The sequence below is a fragment of the Arvicanthis niloticus genome, chromosome 13 (assembly GCF_011762505.2).
Source record: "Arvicanthis niloticus isolate mArvNil1 chromosome 13, mArvNil1.pat.X, whole genome shotgun sequence".
Lineage (NCBI taxonomy): Eukaryota > Metazoa > Chordata > Mammalia > Rodentia > Muridae > Arvicanthis > Arvicanthis niloticus.
The window spans coordinates 16,511,474-16,538,070 of record NC_047670.1 but is presented as its reverse complement, the minus strand read 5'-3'; the positions used below and the strand labels follow the sequence as shown (position 1 = coordinate 16,538,070).

Here is a 26,597-nt window from a genome sequence, read left to right as displayed (position 1 = left end):
ATGCATATGTCCACCCAACATTCTGCTTACTGTTCTTGTCTCTCTTGCCACTGACTATAAACTCCATAAAAGGGAGGGTCTTTGGCTGTTGTCCCCTGGTGGATCCCCAGAACTCCCTTCTCTCCCCTCAGACATTTAGTATCTATTTGTGGCATCAAGGGGTTACAACAGGAGACTGTCTGCTCTCTCCATCCACTGCCTTCTTAAAAATTATAAAGCTGTTATAATTTCTACATATGCTTTGTTCACAACAAAATAGGGCATTGTGAAAACACTGGACAGCAGTCCAGGCTCGCATGCTGGCTTCTCTGAGAGCTGTGTGGCTTGGGTCCTGTCGGTTAGTCTTTCTGAGTTTTAATCTCTCTGCTAATAAAATGAAGAACGCCTGCCCTGCCCATTCCACAGGGCTGTGTGAAGATTCCTTGGAGTACTTAGTGTAAGAGGGGCCATCAGCCTAACCTTTTATTTTGCTAAAACAAAGCATCTGGGGCTGTAGTCACACAGAAAGGATGTTTATTTATGTCACAGTTTTGAAGGCAGGACAACTATAATTAGGTGGGCTGATGTCTGGTGAGGGCCTTCGGATCATATCACATGGTAGGAGCACATATGACAGAGAGATCACATGGCAAGACAGGAAACAGGAATCTGGGAAGAGGCCAGGCTGGTTCTTCTGTAATAACCCATTTTCTCAGGAACTAATCCATGGGACTCATCTCTCTCTCTCTCTCTCTCTCTCTCTCTCTCTCTCTCTCTCTCTCTCTCTCTCTCTGCAGCATTACATCATTTGTGGTGCAGGAACCCCATAACCTACTACTTTCTACCAAGCCAAGCCTCTTAATGGCTCTTACACTTCAGTACCACTGGGGACCAAACTTGCAACACACCAGTCTTTGGGGTTACCATGACAACCATTCCTAGCTCAATACTGTAACTTTGTATATGTGACTACGTCAATGAATTTTCACATCAAGTTAGTAAAATGTGAACTTGGAATATTGAATTTATTTCACTGAGGTGTACCCCAAATTAAATGATGTCCTCAACAATTCAACAAAGGTAGCCTTCAAACCCAAGCATTCTCTTTTAAAAAAAAAAAAATTATTTATGTGTGTATATGTGCATGCATGTGTAGTTATCCATGGCAGATCTCCTAGAGATGCAGTTACAGGTGATTGGGAGCTTTCCCAGTGTGGGAATGTGGAGGTGAGACGTGAACTCGGGTTCTCGGAAAGAGCAATGCACCCTTTTTTCCTGATGAACTCTCTCCAGTCCCTGAACCCAAGCACTTTGTCTTGGTCTTGAGCAGTTGTCCCATGATGTTCAAAATCAGTTAATTACTGTGTGAAGCAATGAAAAGGACTTGACCCAAGATGAAACTTTTGCCTCTGCACTGGTTTTCTCCCGACTGTTAGTTAATGTGGTATTTCTCTGGTGTTATTCTCTGTGTCCTTTTGACTCAAAGAGGTGCAGGGTCCTGTTTTCCAAAAGAAAATCTCTTCCCTGTGAACAAAAGCCTATCAGGGCTCACTCAGGCTTTTGTTGTCTGTCAGACCAAGCAAAGGCAGATGCTTCATCAAGGTCAGACATCAGTCAGTCCTTAGTCAAGTCTTTGTTGACAACTACAGAAAGGAACACTGGACTAAGCCACAAATACCCGCTTCCCAAATAACTTAGCATACACTCTTCTTTGTTTGTGTTCCTGTCTTTCTGTGCTAATGAGTTTAAGTAGTGTTTACTGAAAAAGAGCTGAACGCAGATCAGTCTTGTGAGAGACTTAGCCAAGATGTTGAGGCGATGTGTTCCTTGTACAAATAAGTGAGGACTTTGTAAAGTCTGGGGAAGGACATTAAGTTGGTTTTGAAGAAATAGACCTGTTTCTACAGGAAAAGAAATTATTCTTTAAACAAGTAGATTTAAATATTAAAATAGCAATCCCTCCTCCCTTTCCCTTCCCCACTTCGGGCCCTGGATGATTTGCATATAACAAAACTGTAATGGTGGCCATCTGATTAGAAACCGTGGCAGCAATCTGACTAAATACCAAACAAAAGAGCTGAACTCACAGAGCTCCTACAAGGGGAAGGAACTTGAAATCACTTGCAGATTTCATTAAATGTCTTTGGCTCTCGGCAAACCTATGTATTATGTATCCACTCTTGTTTCTGAATTTTGGCCTCAGGCAAATTGCCAACATAGCAACAAAATGAGGGTTTTAAAATTCTGATAAACCAGTCTATTTGGGGAGGATTTTTACTTCCAGAAGAGGGAAGTGAACATTATTGGAACACTCAGTTTATAAATTTGACCTGGGCTTCCTTTGTAAGTTAATTTTTCTCTGTATAAGTAGATTTTGCTCCACTTCACATTTACACAGACCTCTGAACTCGGCCTCCTTGCAGCTGCTGTGGCTCACGCTAAGAGAAGGAAAGTCCTCAACTACCCTTCAGGGGTTGCCTGCACGGGAGCCGGATCCTGTCCTCAATTCGGAACTCAGGTTCTAAAAAGGAATGAGACTGGTGTACCATAGCCAGATGGGAAGGGGGATGGGCTCTGCTGTTTGGACAGTAGGGGGCATCATTAACAGTAGTGCATTGTGTGTTTCCAGATAGCTAGGAAGGGGACTTTTGAATGCTCTCATCACAATGAAATGGTGGGCGTTCCAGACGATGCATATGCTAATTAGCACAATTAGATCATCACACAGCCGTGCGTCTATAAAGACATCACATTGTAAGCCATATAAGTACAACTTTTGTGTGTCAATTTTGAAGAAAATAAAACTTGAGAAAGTCAAAACCAACCAATCAGGTAATTGATAAGGCTCCCTCATGTTTCCTATTCTATGGATTTTATAAATGCAATCTGAGCACTGTGAGCTGCCAACACTGCCCTATAGGGATTTCTTGAGTGCGGGGCTCAGAGCCAGTTAAGTACCAGAGGCCCTGGGACACTTTTTAACTCTAATCACCTGGTAGTTTCCAGTGTGACAAATAGCATTGGAAAGCCAGTCTGCCTTCTGGTAGAGTCTTGTCTTCCATGACCAGCCTGCATGGCCATCTAGTCAGCAGTCATCTTTCTGTCTACTGATGATGTTTCTGCCACTTGTTCCTTGAGCCTTACTTCACAGTGTGCCCTGTGGGATGGGCCCTGGAGAGACAAAGCCTAACTGCCATTAAGATCTGCCTGCAGGGCAGACAGCAGCCCAGAACACTGATGTAAATTGTAAAGATCCCTAAGTGGAAAATCAGAGACAGGATTAAAATTAGGCTATGTTGTCCTTCAGGTAGTCAGAAATGCAAGGGCAGAGCCCTTACTGTGTGAAGGGATGTGTTCTGACTATGTGAAGGGGTGTGTCCTCACTATGTGAAGGGGTGTATTCTGTCACCCCAAGTGGCCTAGAGTCAATTGAGAAAGAAATTCCCTAGATAAGATTGGCCTATGGGCATATCTTCGGAGCACTCCCCTGATTGCTCACTGATATAGGAGGCCCTAGACCACTGGTGGGCAGCACCATTCTCTAAGCAGATAGTTGGAGTCTTCTAGAAAGCCAGCAAGCAGTCCTACATGGTTTCTGTTTCAAGTTCCTGCTTAAGTTCCTTCCCTGGCTTCTGTCAATGATGGGCTGTGATCTCTAAGCTGAAACAAATCTGTTCCTCCCCCAAGTTGACTTTTTTTGTTTGTTTTTGTTTTTTGTTTTTTGTTTTGTTTTGTTTTGTTTTTGAGACAGGGTTTCTCTGTGTAGCCCTGGCTGTCCTGGAACTCACTCTGTAGACCAGGCTGGTCTCGAACTCAGAAATCCACCTGCCTCTGCCTCCCAAGTGCTGGGATTAAAGGCATGCACCACCACTGCCCGGCTAAGTTGACTTTTTGTTAGAGAGTTGTATCACAATCACAGAAAGGAAACTAGAATATTACTCAGTGGTCTGAAAGTCTAAGACTAAAGTCAGAAATATAGGAATGTCCTGTGATGGCACCCCACCATGAGTGTCCCTCCTTCCTGCAGTATGCTAGTCACTCTCTTCTGACCCCATGTGACCCTCACTGCCACCAGCACCCTGTGCACCTATGGACGAGTGTTCTAAGGAAAAGGTCATGTTGGACTCCACGATCCAAACCAGGGGACCCACTCCCCCAGAAGTACTCACAGACAGCGGATTTGAAGCAATAACATGAGATTTATTGATAACCAAAAACGATGAACGGGGGTTCCCTCGAACGCAGGCAAGAGGAACCCCTAACTAAAGCTAAGGGCAGTTTATATACCATTATCACAGAATTCACGAGGGCAGTTTTACAATCACCTCTTAAACAATAACCACAAAGTCTACAATAACCACAAACTCCAACAGCTGTTCCCAGGCCCTGTTTCTAGGTAACTCAGATTTGCACATTATCTTTATAACAATGAGTGTTAGCTAAATGGCTTTTGTTTACCCAGGTTTATTACGTTAAGGGGCTCAGCTTCCTGATTACTTCTTATCTTTGTCTCTCTTCTGGAATGTGTGTTTAAGTCTTTGGAATGTGCTCCTCCTGGGACATGTCCCTGGGGGAAGTTAATGTTTTTTGAGTTTAAACTGAAACCCAAACCTGAGGCTCTTTTAATTTTAAGTTCTAAGCTGAGACCTGAAATTCTTACAGTCACATCTTACTCTTTGCATCCACATCTCCAGAAGTCTGAGAACAGCTGAATGAACGCTAAATGACTATGTGAGTAGAAGCCCGTATTTGCAGCTCTGCCCCCACCCCCATCAAAGGCACCTCCCATCCCTGCACCATGTTAAGAAACTGGTAACACAAACATGTGCAGTTCTGTTTTACAAATGGGGACAGCTCAGCGGGTCAGAGTACTTGCTGTGCAGTCATGAGGATCACAGTTTAGATCTGAGCATCCATGTGGTCAGCTCCCACCCAGTGCAGATCTATAATCACAACTCAGAGAGAGGCAGAGACAGGAGGGTGGCTGGAACTTGCTACCTGGTTTTCAGCCTAGCCAAGAAAACCTGAACCCCAAATCCAGGGGAGACCCTTTCTCAAAGACATAGGTGAAGGGTAGTGGCAAGGAACATGTGATATGCTCATTTGGCCTCCATGTATGTGCATAGACATACATATTCAGACATACGTGTACACATAGTTGCTGGGCTGTGTTTCTGCCTCATCACTGGGGTGCCCAAATGCCACCAGCAGGCCACTTGAGGGAGGCAGAACAACAGTCTGTAATATGGGTCCCAGCCCATGTTTTCCTGGGTAAGAAACAGCAGGATCTAGGACGGATGCTGTGGTTCCTGGCATCTTATGTGCTCAGATACTGCTGGGGACCCTGGAGAGTTGGGAATAGGGGTCTGAGTGTCCATGTTTTCCCTGTGCACCAGGCTGGAAGTGGGTAGCTGAGCCCAGGACAGGGGTAGAATCCCATATGGTTTCAAGTAACTGCTGAGAGTACTGAGGGGCTGGAAGAGGGAAAGTCTTCTCCAGGAGATTTAGATATGGCTCTTTATGATAAAGGCCCCCTTCCCACCCAATGGCAATCCTTGATAAAGGAGACAGTCCTTGCTTGTTCAAACTGTTTTATTTGATGGCGGATATAAATGCATACACCTTACTCAGAGTGAACCTGAACTAGGGATTAAATACTTTTTGCAGAAAGGAATGTTCAACACTCAGGGTCTATTGAGACACCTCACTAGCATGGAGAACCCCAGGTTTTTATGCTATGTGACGACTGTCACGGTGGGGTATCATGGTTACATGTTCCAGATCAGATAGTTTGGCAGGGAGCTGGCTCCATGCCTGCTGTTCTCAATTCTGAGATTTTCTGGGGTTTGGGCCTGTTCAACCTTGCCAGTTCTGCTGTCTGGTTGCACAGTCCACTAGCCCACACATATTCAAACATACATGTACACGTAAGTGACCATTCATGGAAAAAACATTAAAAAGTACAAATACTCCTTAACTTATGATGGGAGTAAATCCTGCTAAACCAATGCAAATTGTAATATTGTGGTTTCTGTTGAAAATACATCAAATACAGCTAGCTCATCTACCCAGAATCCTAGCAGCCCAGGCCACTGTAGAGCAAAGCTCTCCACTGTAGGTCAGGTCTCCACATCAGATCCCACAGGGGAAAATGGAGGAAGTTTGGCAACAGGTAAAAGGTTTCTGAACAGTAAAGGTTAATTCAGGGCTTGAGGAGATGGCTCAGGGGTTAAGAATACTTGTTGCTTTTGCAGAGGATCCCAGTTCAGTTCCCAGGACCCACATGTCAGCTCACAACTGTTCATATTCCCACTTCCAGGGGATACAATATCCTCCTCTGAGCTCAAACCCTAGGCACACATGGGTGCACTGATATACATTATGCAGGTAAAGCTCTCAAGCCCATAAGTAAATCTAAAAATAAATTTTACTTAACTCAAAATCAAACACATAATGAATCTGAAATCTTTCTGGTGGGGCTTGCTTGAGTTGCATCACGGGATTTCACCGTAGCATTGATGTGGAAGGCACAAAGTACATACTTTGTAACACACGCATGCTTCTGCACCACAGGAGGCCAAGGAAGGCTGCCTGAAACTGTTCAGCTCAGATTCAAGGTGACTTTATGTTATGACCTGCAGGTGTCTACTCTGTATGCAAAGGGTTTTGCTCTGGTGAAAACAGAATGGTTTGACCACAGAAAACAAGGACGCCTAATATTTCTTCTGCTGTCCTTCCTCATATCCATCTGGAATCTCTGGGTTAGCCTGTATTAGACAACAAGCATAGCCATCTCATTAGACAATTCTGCCATTGCCTTTAACGCATGGAAAGTGGGTATGTTTATAAAGGAATTGTTTTAAAATAATTTCTGGTTTATTGTCAGCAAATGTTTCATTTGTGTATCTGTTTTATATCCTTGTGACCCAGGGTCACATAAAATTTTCTTGAGCTAGAAGAGTCGCAAGTAGAAGTCCCGCTGAACCATGTCTGTGGCCTCTTCCCAGCCATGCAGCCCACAGAGCTGAGGCCCAGCTGCTGCCAAGCAGTTGAGAGATTACAGAAACAAATGTCACTGGCCTGGACAAGGTCCAAAACACAGTTCCTATGAGACATACATCACTTTTGTACCATGGTTAGGTTGAAAACACAGTTAATCTGGGAACTAGATACTGATAACATACTGAAATAAATCCACACATAATCCGGAAGAACATACAGCATAATACTAGCGGTGTTTATGTCGATGATGAAGATTTGGAAGTTGCTAGTATTTTCTCGATGAGTCACTGCAGTATTTTGCTGTTTGATTGTGAACATATGCTACTGTTAGGATAAGAACACACAAGGTAATATGTAATTTAAGAAGTTAACCTTGACCTGTTCCCTGAGCCATAGCACATGAACAACTCTCTGAAGCATCTTCTTTACCATCTAAACCCAAAGTGCTCAGTGATTTCCTCTGGCTGTAACTAACTGGATTAGCCTGGCAGAGGTTCATGGTATATCCACTGTCCTTCTTCCTGCACTTACAGTGTCCAGTTATATGAGCTACAGTTTATGTGGAGGCAAAGTGACAATGAAACATGCTGATTTCTCTCTCTCCCTAGCTCCCTTGTTCCCTCCCTACCTCTTCCGTTTCTTTAGTTCTACTTATAGGATCTGAAATTAGACCCTTAGTTTTCTTAAAGGCATGCCTGATCTCTTGCAAATTGATAAGCTGAAAACAAATAATCTACCTCCTTCCCATCTGTCTTCTATCTGACCATCCATCTACCTGACCGTCCATCCATCCATCCATCCATCCATCCATCTACCCATCTATCAATCTATCCATACATCTATCCATCTGTCCATCTACCCACCCATCAGTCCATCCATCCATCTATCCATCCATCCATCCATCCATCCATCCATCCAGCTATCAATCTATCCATACATCTATCCATCTGTCCATCTACCCATCCATCAGTCCATCCATCCATCCATCCATCCATCCATCCATCCATCCATTTATCCATCCATTCATCTATCCATCTATATGTCCATCCATTCATCTATCCATCTGTCCATCCATCCATCAGTCCATCCATCCATCTATATATCTATCTATCCATCCATCCATCTACCCATCCATCAGTCCATCCATCCATCCATTTATCCATCCATTCATCTATCCATCTATATGTCCATCCATTCATCTATCCATCTGTCCATCCATCCATCAGTCCATCCATCTATCTATCTATCTATCTATCTATCCATCCATCTACCTATCCATCTGTCCATCCATCCATCTGTTCATCCATCCATCCCTCCCTCCATCCATATCTTGTTTTCTAGCTGGTCTGGTTAGCAACATGGCCTTTCTGCATCTCTGACTGGCCTGGTTTGTCATCAGTTTGTTTAGCCATTGGGCTAGTAGAGAGCTTGTTAGATTTTCCCTCTTCTCAAGGAACAATACCACATGATCACATGACCCTAAAGGACAGTTCTAAAAAAACATATGTATTTTCTTTTCTCTCTGCAGTTGAATTCTTGCTACCAGAATGGGGAAACAGAACAGCAAGCTGCGCCCTGAAGTCATGCAGGACTTACTGGAAAGCACAGACTTCACAGAGCATGAGATCCAGGAGTGGTACAAAGGCTTCTTGAGAGACTGCCCAAGCGGACATTTATCAATGGAAGAGTTTAAGAAAATATATGGGAACTTTTTCCCTTATGGGGATGCTTCCAAATTTGCAGAGCATGTCTTCCGCACTTTCGATGCAAATGGAGATGGGACAATAGACTTTAGAGAGTTCATCATAGCCCTGAGTGTGACATCAAGGGGCAAGCTGGAGCAGAAGCTAAAGTGGGCCTTTAGCATGTATGACCTGGATGGTAATGGCTACATCAGCAAGGCAGAAATGCTGGAGATTGTACAGGTAAGGACCTGGCCTGTTAGAGAGAGAAGCATTGAGTGTCGCAAGAAAGACCAGAAGGCACCTGGGAGAGCATGGGACTAAGTTTGTAAACTGTGTGTTATCAGGGCAATTAGTTTGACCCACTTGGTAGTTTTTGAAAAGTTTGAATTCACATGCACAGAAATTGTATAAAAACCTACACTGGTTGTGAACTCTTGAACCTCAGGAGCTCAGCTCTCCTGCCTGCACGTTCTTGTCCGTTAGCAGTTGTCCATACTTTGGGGTGATGCCCACACTGCAGAGAGACAGGGCTCTTCTGTTGGTCATCCATGTTACATTCTTCCCATTGATCAATATAAAAATCTGGATGGGAGTGGGTATAACAAGGAGATGAAAAACCTCAGCAGTTGGTAGAAATGGGGTGAGGGTAGAATGCAGCTAGTTTGCAGAGAACCTCAGGGAATGTGACAATGGAAACCAGACAGAGCTGAAAAGACTACTATAGAGCTGTGACTGAACCTTGCAGGAGGATACAGGAAGGAGCATACATGGGCAGTTAAAGGGACAGTGTAACTGTACCTTTTTGGCTACTTTATTGTGTCCTTATGTCTACCACCCTTCTCCACCAATATTCCTAATCCCTTCCAATCACCCAACACTAGGTAGGAGAGAAAGAAGGATAGATGGGAAAAGGGGGCATAAAACTCTTTAGACCACCTCCTGCTATGAGGAGTATCAAGTTTGTAGGGAGTGGTTCTGATGCTAAGATCCTGTTCTCCAATTGGTTCTAGATCCATCAATAAAGATGCTAGCAGCCAATGAGCTGGATGGAATAGGTGGGACTTCTGGGTTCCTGCAAGCAAGCTAGCAGACACAGGGGAGAGGGGTTGGGGAGGTGGGGGGATTTTCACCATGCTTCAGAGGAGAAAACATGACCAGCCATGTGAGATTTTGGGCAGAGCAACCATAGGCCGTTTCTCCGGGTGGGAGATTAGAAACACAACTAAAGTTGAGGGCAGCTTTGGATTGCTGAACTAGGAAAAGGGAACTGAGCAACTCAAGTCAAGGGGAGATTTATGGTGCTGAGCTAAGAGTATTGGGAAGGAAACACTAGCCATGGGAGATTAGAAGCACCAAACAATTGAGCCATAATGCAGGTTAAAAATTAAGTTAACGTGTGTGTTGGTTTTTTATCTGTGGATCTGAGGGGACCTGGGCAGGGTTGGTAGCATGGTCTGTCCAGATCTTAAAGCAGGGTAGCAAAAACTACACAGTACAGAGTTCTTTGGGGCAATTTCAATCTTCATCAGGATATCCAATTTCTTCTTCTTGTCTCTTTGCTCACAAGCACTTGACAAATTGCAACAGCAGCAACCAGCAGCAGCAGGGGGAGCAGCCGCTGCCCCAGGCCCTCTCAGGGCTCTCACAGTTATATCCTCTCAAGAGTCCCCAGAATTCCAAATGTAAACTATCTGCAGCTGGCAAAAATCATATCCCTCTTAGAGCAAGAGACAAATCATAGTTAGGAGCTGTGGACAGACAATCTGAAGCAGCCCCACATCCCCACCTGGGATGAAAACAAAAACATAATCACATAACGTAACTGGGCTTTTTAAGAAACCAGAATACTCACTACCTTTTCCTCTTTTGGCCCAATAAATGACTTTTTCTCTAACATCCATCAACTATATACAATAAGAACAATTATGAGAACTATCAGGTAAGAATTTTATTTACAATGTCCATTCTGTTTGTATTTGGCAACCTTGGAGAAAATATTCTACTATCTATCCTATCTTGGTGGGTCCAAAATTTTGTACCAAAATCATTTTCTTATCATAACTTAGATTTATCAACATGAAAACATTTTTTAGACCCTAAAACATTTTCTTGGATCCTAAACAACTTAAACTTTTATGTCTTTAATCTTTAGTAGGGGAAACTGTGAGACTATAACTATCTAGCCTTCAACCCCATCAGAGACCCGAGAAGGCTAAATACTACCTTGGTAAACAACATGTGCAAAGCAAATGTAGAAATGACAGAGACTGATGGCTACCTGGTTAGTCACTCAAGGTTCCTCCATATTGGTGGGGCATTCAGTCTTCCACCAGCAGACCCAGGATATCCAACACAATTATCTGTGAAGCGGGAATTTTGAAGGACTGGCCTACCTTGTTTCAGTAGAGTGGGTCAATCAACTTCCCAGAGCCTGCTTATACACAGTTTGGACAGTGTGCTATTGCAGTTAAGTTAAGGAGCAGGTACCCCCCCCCCCCCCCACACACACACACCCCAGTGGCCCTCTTGCCACAACTGAAGCAAGCTGCATGTGGAAGTTCTTAGGTGACCATCTTTTTTGAAGTAGATTGGGATGCTGCCAGAAGCTGAGCTGATCTCTCTCTCTCTCTCTCTCTCTCTCTCTCTCTCTTTCTCTCTCTCTCTGAGCAGCCTTTTATTATTAAAACAACTTAATTGCTATATTCTTCTGATTTCTGAAGTGTTTGAGGACTTAAGTATATCTGAATAGACAAGCATTGCTTGTTTCTAGCTATTTACTTTTTGTTTAACTTTAAAAACATGTACAGGAAGGTAAATAAACTTTATTTCTAAAATTGACTAAACTAGTACCTAACAAAACTACAAGTTTGATTACTTATAGGTAACTAACTACTAACTTGCAATTCTTTTTTTTTTTTTTTAAGATTTATTTATTTTTATACATTTGAATATACTGACTTCAGACACATCAGAAGAGAGTTCGGGATCCCATTACAGATGGTTGTGAGCCACCATGTGGTTGCTGGGAATTGAACTCAGGACCTCTGGAAGAGCAGCCATTGCTCTTAACCTCTGAGCCATCTCTCCAGCCCCTTGCAATTCTTTATTATCCTGAATAGCTTACACTAGTAGCTTTCAAGGACTCAAACTTATATCCAAATTTTTAAATGAGTCGCATATGTACAATATTTTAAACAAAAGTTGAAATATATATATAACAAATTTCTATCAATATACAATAATACATAACAATGTAAAATATCTGAGACTGGTTGTTTGTTTCTTAGTCTTAAAGGAGGTACAATCCTTTTATCCTCTCATGTCTATACCCCCTTTATCCTTTTATTCCCCTCCTTCCCCTAACACTAGACAGGAGAGAAAGGAGGATAGGAGAGAGAAAAAGAGATCTCTGATTCTAATCTTTTTTACTTTGTTTCCTCCTTGACCATGACCATCAACAATTTGTGACCAACTTCCCTTAACAAGAACAAACATCCATCACCCACAAAATGCCCCAAAACCACCCACTCCACCTCTTGGGAATTGGGACATTGTATTCTTTAAATTGCTTCCTACTCTCTGGAAGTGAAGAGATCTTTTGGGGACCCTAAGAAAATTGGGATATTGGCCAAGTCCTGGGGGAACTAGCTGTATTATTTGCTTCCCAGTCTCTGTGGGATAGGAAAGCGCAGGGCTTAACTGAAGTCCTGACTGAAACAGTCTGTGAGGCTGAACAGTATGAGGAAAGTCACTTTGAAGTTGTCCTGGGTGCAACAGTTTGAGGAAACAGCAGCCGAGGCAGTCTGTGAGGCTGGATCACCTGGAATGTACCTACAATATTACTTTTAAAAGTCTGAAAACACGCAGACTTTTAAAAGTAATATTGTAGGTACATTTCTACATCAACACATGTATGGAATGTGCAGTGTGCACAACTTAGTTAATGATGGCTCTCTGCTCTATGTTTGAGCATGTGACAGGCATCTGTCAACTTTACATGTCCTTCTGGATTGTGTGACCAAACTGTAATATAAATCTCCATCCATGCTATATGAAAGGATGGTGTGTGATAATAAGTCATGTGGACCAGGCAGCCAGAAAGATTAATTGGCTATGTAGAAAGACATTCATGTATTAGTTAGTAGGAGGTCTTTCCTGGTTAAATCTAATCTTCATACGTTTTGATGGTGCCATATCTTTTTGTTCCCTGTAGAAACGTAAACAAAACTATGTCCTCAATGCCAAACTATTGCAAGCTTCCATTCTGTTGGAATCTTCACATCTTTATAGAATATAGGATGATTTGATTCTCCTATAGTTATTTCTATAACCCAGTGTCTCTCGGCTGCTGCTGTTTTTTTTTTTTTTTTTCATTAGCATTAAGAAAATTTGAAGTTAAGAAGCATTATTTAGTCTATCCCTGGAGGTCTTTACTCTTCCTTTTTGTTTTATGAGCATTTCTTTGAAAGTATGATTAGATCCTTCTACAACTGCTCGTTCTATAGGATTGTGTGGAATACTTTTAATGTGCTTTATATTATAATTTGCAAAAAATTGCTTGATCTTACTAGAGACAAATGTGGGAGCACTGTCAGTCTTAATTTATGTAGGTATCCCCATAATAGCCATTACTTCCAGTAAATGTATAATTACAGAATCAGCTTTTTCAGAACTCAAAGGAGTTGCCCATTGGGAGTCTGAATATGTATCAGTGGTATAATATACAAACATTAGTTTTCCAAATTCTGTAAAATGAAACACATCCATCTGCTAGAGTTCATTTCCTTTGGTAACCCTAGAATTACTTCCAGTGGGTACTGGAGTTTGGTTTTATACAGAGAATAAGTAGGACGTTCTCTTTTGTTCTTTTCTTTTTCTTTTAAGATTTATTTATTTCATTTATGTGAATACACTGTCACTTCTTCAGACACTCCAGAAGAGGATATTGGATCCCCATTACAGATGGTTGTGAGCCACCATGTGGTTGCTGGGAATAGAACTCAGGACCTCTGGAAGAACAGTCAGTGCTCTTAACTGCTGAGCCATCTCTCCAGCCCAGTAGGACATTTTCTTATAATTTCTTTGGCTTGTTGCCAAGTGATTTTTTTTCTTTAAACATTTACTTATAACATGATGATTTTCATGAAATTTTGAAGCTTCTAACAAATTTCCTCTTAATAATCAGTCAGTTTCCTCATTTCTTTGTGCCAATGGACCTAGCAAACCTGCATGCGACTGAATATGAGTAATATATAATAGACAGTTCCTATTTTTGATTGCCCATTGCAGTTGTATAAATAATTTCTTAACCATCAGGTTAATTCTGAACTATCAGGAAAAATTCAGCAATTTCTATTTTCAAAACAATTATTTATGCATATTAAGAATCAGTAATTATATTCCCAACTTATTTGCATCAACATAGAATATAGGCGCTTCAGGAATCGGTGTTTCCTTTACAATAACTAGGAGAATTCAGTTAGTTCTTTTTATAAAATGCAGACACTTGCTTTAGGATATATGCTATTAATTTCTCCCAAATAGTTACTACAAGCTCTTTGCCAGTCTTCATTGCTTATTCATAAGGACATAATCTCAGCATTAGTCAAAGGCATTATGGTTTCAACTGGGTCTTTTCTCTTTGCATAAAGAGTCCAGTAGGAGAATGAGTTGAAGACAAAATAACCAAAATACATTCAAGTTTAGGATCAATTTGATCCACATATGTATCTTATAGTCTCTATTCTACCTAAGTTAACACTCTCTCCTTCAGCTGTTTACCATCTTGGGCTGTTTAAGTTAAAATCTCCTTGTAAAGTTTGAAACAAATTACTTAACTCATGAGTAGTTAATCCAATTATTGGCCATAGCCATTTAACACCTCCCATTAATTTTGAAAATCATTAAGACTTTGCAACTGATCTCTACAGACCTTTTGTGGTTGAATTTTTTTTTTTAAGATTTATTTACTTATTTAATGTATGAGTGCTCTATCTGCATGTATTTACATGCCAGAAGAGGGCACCAGATCACATGATAGATGGTTATAAGACACTGTGTGGTTACTGGGAATAAAACTCAGAACCTCTGGAAGAGCAGCCAGTGCTCTTAATCCCTGAGCCATCTTTCCAGCCCTATGGTCATTTTGTTGTTGTTGTTGACTTATTTTGTAACTCAAATAGTTAATAGAATCTCCTCTCCGTATTTTGTCAGGAGCAATCTGTAACCTCCAGCAGGGTAGAATTCTTTATGGTTCCTTAAATATTTTCTCTAAAGTATCTGTATCAGAATCAGCCCACATACTATCATCCATGTAATGATAAATAATAAATTGCCTATAAATTATTTCTAGTGGTTGTTGCACAAAATTTTGACATAAAGTTAGACTACGTAACATTCCCCATGGAAGAACTTTCCAATAATATCTCCTTATTGGACCACTAATTATAAGCAGGTACTGAGAAAGCAAACCTTTCCCTATCATGCTCATGCAAAGGGATTGTGAAAAAAACCAATCTCTTAAATCAATTACTATCATAGGCCATGACTTAGGTAATAAAGAAGGTAAAGGAATTCCAGGCTGCAAAGGACCCATTGGTTGAATTATTCTATGAGCTCTTAAATCTGTTAACATCCTCCATTTTCCTGATTTTTTAAAATAACAAATACAGAGAATTCTATGGGCTTGTAGACTCTTCTATATGTTGAGCCTTCAACTTCTCTTGTACTAGCCGTTCAAGTGCTGTACCTTTTCCTTAGTTAAAGGTCTCTACTCTATCCATATAGGCTTGTCTGTCATGTCCCTATCCACTCATTCACTGCTGCTGCTCATGCCTTTAAGGGTCTAATCACTCTTTTGCATTCTGTATTCACATTCTCAAATGACAAGGTCTTTAGCAACACCAGTCTGGTATCAGGGTCTGATACGGCTTTGTTTACAGCTGCAAACAATCTTCACAAGAAATCTGTGAAGGCTTCCCCAGAGCCTTGTACAATTTCAGTGGATGAAGTAAATCTATTCCCAGACTCCTCAACTTTGTCTCAAGTTCTTAAAGTGGCCAAGTGGCATCGCTCTATAACAGCATCATCAAATTGAATCTGTTCTTGTAGGTCAGAATCTACCCTTCACCAAGCAATTGATCTTTAACAATATTCATTCCCCTTGATCTATTTAATTATTCAATATTCAATCGAGGCTTCCTCCCTCCCATATCAACCACCGTTAACTGCTGACCAACCTCTAGCACAGCTGTGACCAAATCTTTCCAGACTTGGGGGATAACTCTGTTTTAGGTAGCCCAGTTACTTAATATTTGTTTAACATAAGGGGAATGAATTCCATAGAAAACCGTAACCTCTTTAAGACACCTCAGACTTATCATTTCTATAGGATGCCATGTTATCTCATCATAATTATGACCTGTACCATTAGCAGGCATGTGCTGCACAACTACTGGGAAAACCTATGGTGATTTTGTAAACACCGGCAGGACAATTGGCTCAAGATTAATCCTTTCTCTCAAGACAGTCTGTTTTTCTTTAATCCTGTCACCCTGAATGACCTCCTGTTCCTCCTGACTCCTCACCCTGCCCAGGGTCTGTGGGAACTTGAAACTGTCAGTGCATAGGACAGGATACAACCTGCTTTCTAGCCCAGTTTGCATCTTTCATCCTTTGGGAAGGTCCCATCCTCAGTCACCAGGTCTGAACTTTTTTTCTCCCCCTTTTCCTGTGCTACTTACTTCCCAGGTGCTTTCATCTCTACCTATAACCTCTCCAGTGGCATAGCAACCCTTTCAAAGATAAGAGAATAGTGACCCTTCTGCTTTTCCCATATCATCCATTTTTTGTTTCTCAGGCCCCTCCATATCCACTTGCAACTTTTCCAATTGCTCAGCCATTCTCCCAACCTTTTTTTTGAGACACAATACAGGAAGGAAAAGGAGAAGAAGAATAAATAAATAAATAAATAATAATAATATCCCCTCTGGGAGAAAATTAAACTTTTTTGGTGACATCCTAAAACAGAATATTCATCTTCTCTCCCCTGCTGCTTCCTGTATGTCATTAGAGATGGTTTCCCATTCATCCTACCTCACATCTGGGCACTATTGTAACCATTTTTGGCTACTTTATTGGGTTCTTATATCTACCACTCTTCTCCACCCCAATCCCATCCAACCCACCCCCAACACTAGGTGGAGAAGAGAGAAAGTTAGGGAGGAAAGGGGACATAGATCTCTTTAGACCATGTCCTGCTGATTAGGGGTGTTGAGTTTCTTGGGTTAAGTCCAATCTTCATTGCCAGGATATCCAGTTTCTTCTTCTTATCTCTTTGCTCACAAGCACTTGACAAAACTCAACAGTAGCAGCCACCAGCAGCAGGGGGAGCAGCCGCTGCCCCAGGCCTTCTCAGGGCTCTCACAGTTATATCCTCTCAAGAGTCCCCAGAATTCCAAATGTAAACTATCTGCAGCTGGCAAAAATCATATCCCTCTTAGAGCAAGAGACAAATCATAGTTAGGAGCTGTGGACAGACAATCTGAAGCAGCCCCACATCCCACACCTGGGATGAAAACAAAAACATAATCACATAACGTAACTGGGCTTTTAAAGAAACCAAAATTCTCACTACAGGATATCACAAGCATTGGGAAGATGCAAGAGCAGAGGTCTCAACTGATACTGCCTTACTCGGGAATACTTCCGCCAAGCACTTCTCTTCTGAATGGCCACCAGTAGCTTTCCTTTCCACAGGAGGGTAAAGAAATGAAAAGATTGTATCAAAAAATAACTACCTGGACAGTGGTGGCGCATGCCTTTAATCCCAGCACTTGGGAGGCAGAGGCAGGTGGATTTCTGAGTTCGAGGCCAGCCTGGTCTACAGAGTGAGTTTTAGAACAGCCAGGGCTACACAGAGAAACCTTGTCTCAAAAAAACAAAAACAAAACAAAAATAATCACTCGGTGATATAGATCTTAAGCAGAAGTAAAGGCTATGGCCCCTCCCCTGCAGAGGGCGACATCTAATGTAAAATATGGGCAGACAATGGGGTGGACTAGAGAGATAGTTCAGCAGTTAAGAGCACTGACTGCTCTTCCAGTGGATCTGGGTTCAATTCCCAGCACCCACATGGTGGCTCATACCTGTCTGCAATTCCAGTCATAGGAGATACAGTGTTCTCTTCTGGCCTCCAGAGACATTGCAAGCACAGTACAAACATGCAAGCAAAGTCCTACCCACAAATGAATCCTTTTTAACTTTTTTTTTTTTTTTTTTTTTTTTTTTTTTTTTTTTTTTTGGTTTTTTTTCGAGACAGGGTTTCTCTGTATAGCCCTGGCTGTCCTGGAACTCACTCTGTAGACCAGGTTGGCCTCAAACTCAGAAATCCGCCTGCCTCTGCCTCCCAAATGCTGGGATTAAAGGCATGCGCCACCACTGCCCGGCCCTTTTTAACTTTTAAAAATGTTTTTTGTGGTTAGAATAATTTCTTAAATGACACACTTCTTGATATTTTAATATGATAAATTTAAATTGCATATTTAAATTGCCTTCTTACCATGCATTAGAAATATCCAATTAATTCCATAACCAACACATTTTTGTAATGCAATTTTCTATCTTGCAATTTTCACTTAGCATAGTAACACAGGTATCTCTGTGTTTATAAAGATGTCTTATAAAAATGTTTAATAATAGCAGTCAATGGCTACATAATAATACTACAGTATATTATAATTAGTTTTCCACTGTTGGATATTTGGGCTACTTCCAGTTTTCATTATCAGACAAAATGGTTTATCTTTTAAAAATAAAATAAATCAATAATCTTTCTATACAAAGTGTCCCCCAAGATTACTTTTTTAGAATGGAATCCCAATAACTGGGTCAAAGAGCACCACCACGTCTAAGGTCTCCTGATACATCCTGTCAAAGGATTTTTTCCTAATGCCTCCACAAGCATATGTGGGACGTCTCCACATCATTTCCACCTTAGCTTCTCCTTAGTCTTTGCAGGTTAAACAAAAATTTAAATTCCAAGTTTATTGATTGTATTAGATTTCTGTAACCACACCAAGTGTGAAACAATGGGCTTGCAAAGACAATAGGTTTGCTCTGACTTGTAGTTTTGAAGATTTAAGTTGGATCTGTGGGTCTGGCCTGTGGCATTTTATCAGGGTCGGGAGTATGAAGCAGAGAAACACTATTTATCTCAGAGTCAGAAAGCAAGAGAAAGAGGAAAAGGCTGGGGTCCCACAGTCTCCTTTGGGGACTCACCCTCCCTCTCATTACCCACTACCTCAATAGACTCCCCCTCTTAAATATTCTACCACCTGTCAGGAGTGCCGCAGGCTCAGGACCAAACCTTCAGGCACAGGGCTTTGAGGGCACTTAATATCCACTTGTAGCTTTCCTCCTAATTAGGCTCTTTCACTGTCATGCTTTTAAATATTTTATTATTATCTGGTACTTAGGAGAGAACAAGAGGCTTTGTGCACCTTAGCTCTGACTTTGCCTTTCCATCTTGGAGGGCTGGGGTCTACCCTTGGAAGAGTGCAAAGGGCTGTTCTCATTTTCGACTAAACTTCCTTGCCTGGAATCTGAATTAGAAATGCCCATGAGCCACAGGAAGTTGTTTTGCCCAAGTTTCCTGCTGGGTTTTTGCAGCCATTGTTGATGAACTTGTAGCTACCAAGACTGGAAGGAACCTTCCAAGAACATGAGTTTAAGGAAATGGTGCAGCTGCGTGCTCATCCATAGCTCAGTAAGGACCCTGGCAAGGGGAACAGTGTTCAGGAAAGACACATTGTCCCTGGGCCTTGGAATGTGGTTTGGAAAAGACTGGGAGGATCGCAGAGACATGCAAAAGATGCCTGCAAACACCCAACCCTGGGGGGCAGGGGGTCTTCCACCATGTTCAGTACAGAACACCAAGCCTGGTAAGCAGCATAAGGATGTGCTCAACCTGGTGGAGGTGTGCCCTTCCCTGTAAAGTGCCCCAGGCTAGTCACAAGCTCTGTGTCCAGATCTAAACTTCAGCCAGGCCTGTGTAATCTTGAGATTCTTAAGAAACCTGCCAACGAAAGACAAATGTCCTCAACTGCTTTATACACCCCCCCATGCCCTTGGTGGTTAATATTCATGATTGCAAATACCATGGGCACCCTGAAGTAACTTCAGATCATCAAAGTGATTAAATTAAATTTCAAACCATTTTCATAGGAAGAGCTCCTTTGCAAGCTGACAGTTCTGTGTTCCGCCACATTCTTATGCTAATCCCTATTTTCAGTTATTTGGGATGAATTGGAATTCAGTGTAGGATCTCACTGAGCTCCGCACTGACTTTTAAAGACTCTTTTTGTTCCCTCTCTTTTTGAAAGCCCATGCTCTCTAGGCCTTGTCACTGTCACAGGAAGCCCATGGTGAGGATGTTCTAGTATTTGTGTTAGCTGGTCTGCACCATTTAGGAAAACCCATTTACTCCTAAGCCGTCACTGTTGAGTTTCTGTGGTGAGCCTGCATAAACAACTGTTAGGAAGCAGTGAGTCAAGGTGGGGCCAGCTGTGGCCCAGGAGCACCATAAACAAACTAAGGGTCTGGTTGTTAAAGCCACACTTGTAGCTTAAAGACAAGCTCTGAATGCAATTTCCTAGCTGAATCCCCCATCCCTTCAAGACTGAGATTCTCACACCACTGAATGGAGGGTAGAGGTGCAAATTTATAACCATTTACCTACAAACACTCACAGTTGGTCAGGGTGTAGAGCAAGGTGAAAACCAATTCTTTAAATTAGGCTTTGCTGTCCAAAAATCGTTCATTTGTTGTGAAAGATAGAAAAATCATAAGTTGATCCCCTGAACCCTACTCTTAAAAGCAAAGACATAAAAACCTGTAAGTCAAACACTGTGTTGCCTCAGTCCCAGGAAATTAGCTGACCATTTGAACAGATGGCCCTAACTAAACAAACCTTAAGATTCATGGTGTCAGGATGCTATGGGCCCGAGATTAGCTTGGCCGGGCTTTGAACTAACAGCCCTGAGACAGTTGGTGCCAGGATGCTAAAAGTTTGAGATAAGCCTGACCCCCTTGAACTGGAGCTCATGATATATAGTGTGAAACTAGTTCGAAATAGCCAATTATAAAGTGACACACCATCCATCTTAGGAATTTGAGATCAAATGTATCGATGACCTAGTGACCTGTTCCCCCTCCTTCCCCCTTCCCTAACTCCACTCTCAGCCTTCCCCCTTCCCTAACTCCACCCCCACCTGGTTTGTAGATTCCCCCTGAAAAGCTGTAAACTTCTTTTGTTCTTTGGCTGAATTCCGCTGCCCCTGCGTTGGCTTGAAGGAAAGACAGCACTGGCTAGCCAGTAAACCTCTTGCGATTTGCATCAAGTTGTGTTTCTCGTGAGTGATTTGGGATGCGTCTGCAGTTCTCCACGGATCGGTGAGGTCCTTTTCATTTGGGTTTTACAGTTGTACTTAGGTATTTCCTGTGACTTAGTTTCGGTAGCCACAGAATAGCATCTGTGACAAAAAGCTAGACTTCATTTGTTTTTCCTGATATTGGTAGGAAAGACTAGAATTTACCACCCACTATGAATTCTGTGTGGTGTTGAATTAGTCGCTATGGCTGCTACAACATTGAGTATCAAACCTCATGGCTTACAAGCTCACACAATTATCATCTTATAATTTTGAACATCTGACCTCAGTTTCACTAGACTAAAAGTGTCCTTGGGGCTGCCTCCCCTTCTGAAGCCATTGGAAGGAAAGATTTCTTATCTTTCCCAATTTCTAGAAGATGATTCGTTCCCAGGCATGTGTCCTTGCTCATCCACCTTCCAAGTCAGCTGGCCCCACCCCCACCTCGGGATTGCTCCTCCGCTTGTCTCTTCCATTCATGCATTTACTCGTGCAGTTATGAATATTAATCATCAGCTCCTCGTGTATCTGCTGGGGCCATGTGTGGAATCTAGGTGCACCCTTCCATCTCCATGTCTGCAGTTGATTCCACCCATTTCGTGAAATCTCTTTACTGTGTAAGGTAAGACTCTCCAGGTTCCAAGTGTGAGGATGTGGGCATGCACGAGGAAGCACTACTCGGTCTACCACATATGCTGGAGTATACTTGTGGCTCTTCTTAAAAGAAAACTATTTTCACAATTTTTGATGGATCATCATCTTGATCAACAAGTAAAACCATCTGTGAATTTGGTTTAGAGCCTTAAATGAACATCTCTCTTTTTTTTTTTTTTTTCATTTATGTGTCTGATTTCCTTTAAGTGACAAATTATTAGACTGTTTTTTTATTATCATGATGAAGCATTTCCTTGAGTCTAAAAGCAGGCTGCGAGTGTACCTTTCCCCCATCGTATGCTAGATTCTCTCCTCTCAATGGGAACAGTCAGCCTGCCTCTTTATGAAGAAGGAGAATCCTTGCTGGCCTGCTGAGGGAAGTCTGAATGCCCACACTGCCATGGTACAGGCTAAGTGTAACAAAAGGTCCTATAGGTAACTGAGAGGCACTGCCAGTTCTCCCATGGCTGCCTAAAACTTCTTGAGACTGTGGGAGAAAGAAGCAACTCTCATGATATGGAAACACAGCATCCAATATAAGAGATGGGGTGACACTTACTTACCTCCCTTCTGTTCTCAGGAAGTCACCAAGCAAGATTCTTGCAAGGCCAACATATCAGGAGAGTCATTGGTTAGATGTGAAGGTGTCATGCTGCATCTGCCTTATGTGAATATGAACCACAAGCCTAGACAACAGTCACATTTATCCAAAGCAAAGATGATGAATAGGCATCCTGACTAAAGTGGGCCAATGTCTCTGTCGTTTTACAATTTCAATCTCCCCTACCGTCTTTTCCCATCTATGATTGGCATCTTGCAAGTCCCTTAAGAAAAAATTTAACCACAAACCTACTTTAGTGTGTGGGGGTGGGGTGGGGAGGGGAGGCTGATGCTAAGGTCCTGTTCCCTAATTGGTTCTTGATCTATCAGTAAAGATGCTAGGGGCCAATTGCTGGGCGGAAGGAAGGAGGCAAGACTTCCGAGTCCCCGCAGGGGAGGCAAGGAGATGAAAGGGAAGAGAGGAATTTTTGCCATGCTTCAGAGGAGGAAAAGGCAACCAGCCATGTGAGATCTCAGGCAGAGTGGCCTCAAACTGCTTCTCCAGACAGGAGATTAGGGTGTTGAGCTGGGACTAAAGGTAACTGAGCAACTGAAGCTGAGGGCAGATTTAGGGTGCTGAGCTAAGAGTACTGGAAGGGCAAGCCACGGTAGATTAGAAGTGCCCAGCAATTGAGCCAATAAGGCAGGTTGGAATTGAGCAACGTGTGTGTGTGTGTGTGTGTGTGTGTGTGTGTGTGTGTGTGTGTGTGTGTGATCTGGGGATCTGAGGGAACCTGGGCGGGAGCTGGTAGCCCAGCCTGCGGAGCTTAAGGCCAGGTAGCAAAAAGTTCATGCTGCATTTTAGTAATTAGAGAGTGAAATGAACAAACCATCTAGTTCTTCTAGAGTGTCTTTTTGCCTATCAAAATTTTGGTCTGTAGACTCATGGTTTTTATCAGCTTTGGAATATTTTCAGTATGTATGCCTTCGGATCTCTTTCTCCCCACCTTCAGTCTTTAAGGATGGACATACTATCCAGCCCAAAGCCCATCCATAATCCACTAGCACTGCTGCATTGCCGATGTTACATTTTCTCCTCCCTTTGATCTTGGGTAACTTAGCCTCATGTCTACAGCAGAGCTTGTCTTACTAGATCCGATTTGCCATCCTTCTCTGTATTTTCCACCTCAAACATTGTAGCTTTCATCACTAAAAGTTCTACTTGGGTTCTTCTTAATGTCTTTCCCTGTCTATTTGGGGGATATCTGGAGCACAGTTTTTGTGTCTGTTTCAGTGGCCTTCTGCTAATTATAATGTTTATGTCAGTTCTAGGTCACTTAATGGATTTTCCTCCTGTCTCCTTCTGTACAGAATGATACTGTCCATGAGTGACTGTTCATTTTCTATTGGGCACCAGACATTGTGAATTTTACCCTGTTGAGAGTTGAATATTTTAAAAATATAACTATCCTTGTGCTTTGTTCTGAGATGTAGTTAAGTTGCTTGGAAACAGCTTGAATTTTCCAGATCTTGCTTTTAAAATTTGATAGGTGACACAGAGCAGGGCTCACTGGGGACTAATTATTCTCCACTGCTGAGGTAAGACCTTTCAAAGTAGACTGGGCCTCACAAATCAGGAGGTTTTCCATGGATGCTGCAAACAGACACTCTGTTTGACCTTGGTTGGGGGCCAGCCCCTCTCCTACTCACCCTTTCATTTAACTCTTCCCACCTGATCTTTGGTAGCTCTCATCTATCTGCAAAGGGACTGATAACAGCTCTCAGGAGTTCTCTCTGCATGGCTCTCTCCTTTGTTCTAATCTGTCTTTGAACACTAAGCACTAAGCACTGGTCTGTCCAGCTCTTGAATTCTGTCATCAGGGAGCCTACCAAGCTCGCTCCGTGTCAGTCCCTTGCATAAGTGTCCCAGCATCACACAGGAGCTGTCTATTCTGTTTGTGGTTCCTCAGAAATCACTGTCCTTGGCTGCCTAATTTACAAGGCCTTATATACTGTGGTTCTATGTATATTGTCTTTTTAAAATTAAATTATTTTTCATTTCATGCATGTATCTAATCCATTCTGATTACTCTGGAGTCTTGTACTCTCCTGTCTCCTCCCAGCCTCATCCCCACCCCACCCCCAAGTTGTTTTCACATGTTCATGGCTTTTTCTTTTGTTTTGTGACCCATTGGGTTTAACTGCACTGTTCATGCGACAGGTGTTGCCTTTGGGGTTTTGTTTTTGACAGCTTTAGATGGGAGGTTAATCCCAAGCCTAAACAGCCTGGTTGGAAGCAGCATTGTCTGTTCCCATTTTCATATTCATTCTGACTACCTGTCCCTCTGTCCTGTGAGTTCCTTGACCTGGGTCATACTTTTCTTTTCTAAATCTAAAGGATGTCATTCAGTCTCTGTGCTTATCACAAAACTAGCACACATTCATCAACTGAAGCTAGTACTAGCCTCCAAAGCATACACAGATAAATAAATAACCTGTATTGATGCAATACAGACAACACTGGGAAGAAAAATCTCCTGGAGAGCCATCATAGGCCATGAATGATTAGTTCTGCCAAGAAGAAGAGGAAAAAGAACAGAAGACACTAGGAGAGGGAGCTAGCATCAGACTCAGTCTAGGCTCCAAGAGAATTTTCTTGGGGTGCTAATTTTATCAATGTTTTGTAACAGAAAGATTGGTCAAACCAGTTTGGGAAATGCTGGATTCAACAGGCCTCTTATGGGTATCTTCAGTGCAGGAATTCTTGGGACCTTTAACATGTATACTGTGCTATTTCAAACAGTGTTCCCCATCCTGTTTGAGTGATGGCTGGTCTTAGGGCATCTTGAAAGACACTTTACTTTTTCCTTTTTTATTCCTCAGACACACCAGAAAAGGACATCACATCCCATTACAGATGGTTGTGAGCCACTATGTGGTTGCTGGGAATTAAACTCAGGACCTCTGGAAGAGCAGTCAGTGCTCATAACCACTGAGCCATCTCTTCAGCCCCGAAAGACACATTTCCTTAAAAGAACTATAAGGGCCTGGTGGTATTGGTTCACACCTTTAATGTCAGCACTTGAGAGGTAGAGGCAGTCAGATCTCTGGTTTTGAGGCCAGCCTGGTTTATATAGAGAGTTCCAGGATAGCCAGGGATACACAGAGAAACTCTATCTTGGAAGAGGGGGGGGAATGGGGGCAGGGGAGAAGAGGAGGCAGAGGAGGAGAAGGAGGAAGATGAAGAGGAGGAGAAAGAGGAAGAGGAGAGAGAAGAGGAGGAGGAAGAAGAGGAGGAGGAGAAGGAAGAAGAGAATAAGAATAACAAGAAGAAAAGAGGTTTGGGGAAAGCACAGTATCCACAGTGTTGGTCCAGCCTGTGCTATGGCTTTAATTTCCACACACTTTCTTCTACAGATCATCTAAGATCCGTCACCCTTAAAATGATAAAGATTGTGCTGGGCCCTTCTGATAGTAAGCTGTTGTGTAGGAAGCAGGGGTCAGTGTGTGAGTCCAGGCTCATGATCTTCCAGGATCTGGCTCATAAAGAGAAAAATATGCAAAGTGAGTTCAGACCCTACTTTTAGCAGGAAAAACTTACAGGTTATTTTTTCCCTAAGTAAAAACCTTCATGAAACTTAGTATATGAATGAGATGTCCTGATTGGAAAGGGAGAAAGAGGGGCTGAAGAAATGGCTAACTGGTTAAGAGTCCTGGTTGATTTCCAGAGGATGGAGGTGGATTCCCAGTCCCCTCATGGCAACTCCCAGGATTCTGTAACTCTAGTTCCAAGGGATCTGATGCCATCTCCTGGCCTCCATGGTCACCAGGCAAACACTTATAGACATAAATAAAACCCTTTTAAATAATAAAATAAAATAAAAGGGGGGATGTGAGTGCAGCTGTCTTGTCAGGAAGCTGTCTTGTCTTGCCGTGAAGGACATGATTTATTTTACCTTTCCAACTGAACATGAGAGATGATTTATATCATTCCAGACATGTATATGCTGATTATAATTTAAAAATATCTCCAAAAAAGATTTTTCATTGTCTCTTATCCTGGAATATAAATCTTTCTAAGCAGGGTGCTGTTTCTTATCTATAATCTGCAAACAGACAGCACTGCTCATCTTCTTTGACCTATTCTGCTGTCAGAGAGCCCCGAATGTCCAATTCCCTGTTGGAGGATCCTAAATTTTCTGGTGGAAAGAGTTACTTTAGTTTCCTTCACAGAAAATGACTTGACTTTTAAAATCGTGCCTGCCCTCGGTTGGCCACAACCCTGTCAATCAGATGTGAGTCTTTCCTG

At 42.3% G+C, this 26,597-nt stretch overlaps 1 protein-coding gene across 4 annotated transcripts in view; it reads left to right on the top strand.

Annotated features, from left to right (window-relative positions):
- Ncald (neurocalcin delta) overlaps window positions 1–26,597 on the top strand; it is a 408,926-nt gene that overhangs the window by 371,446 nt on the left and 10,883 nt on the right. For all 4 annotated transcript variants that reach the window (XM_034516561.2, XM_076911276.1, XM_076911275.1 and 1 more), the window contains one exon: window positions 8,510–8,906. In XM_034516561.2, coding sequence (XP_034372452.1) covers window positions 8,529–8,906 — 378 coding nt within the window. In that variant the 5' untranslated portion in view covers window positions 8,510–8,528. The remainder of the gene's footprint in view (window positions 1–8,509; window positions 8,907–26,597) is intronic.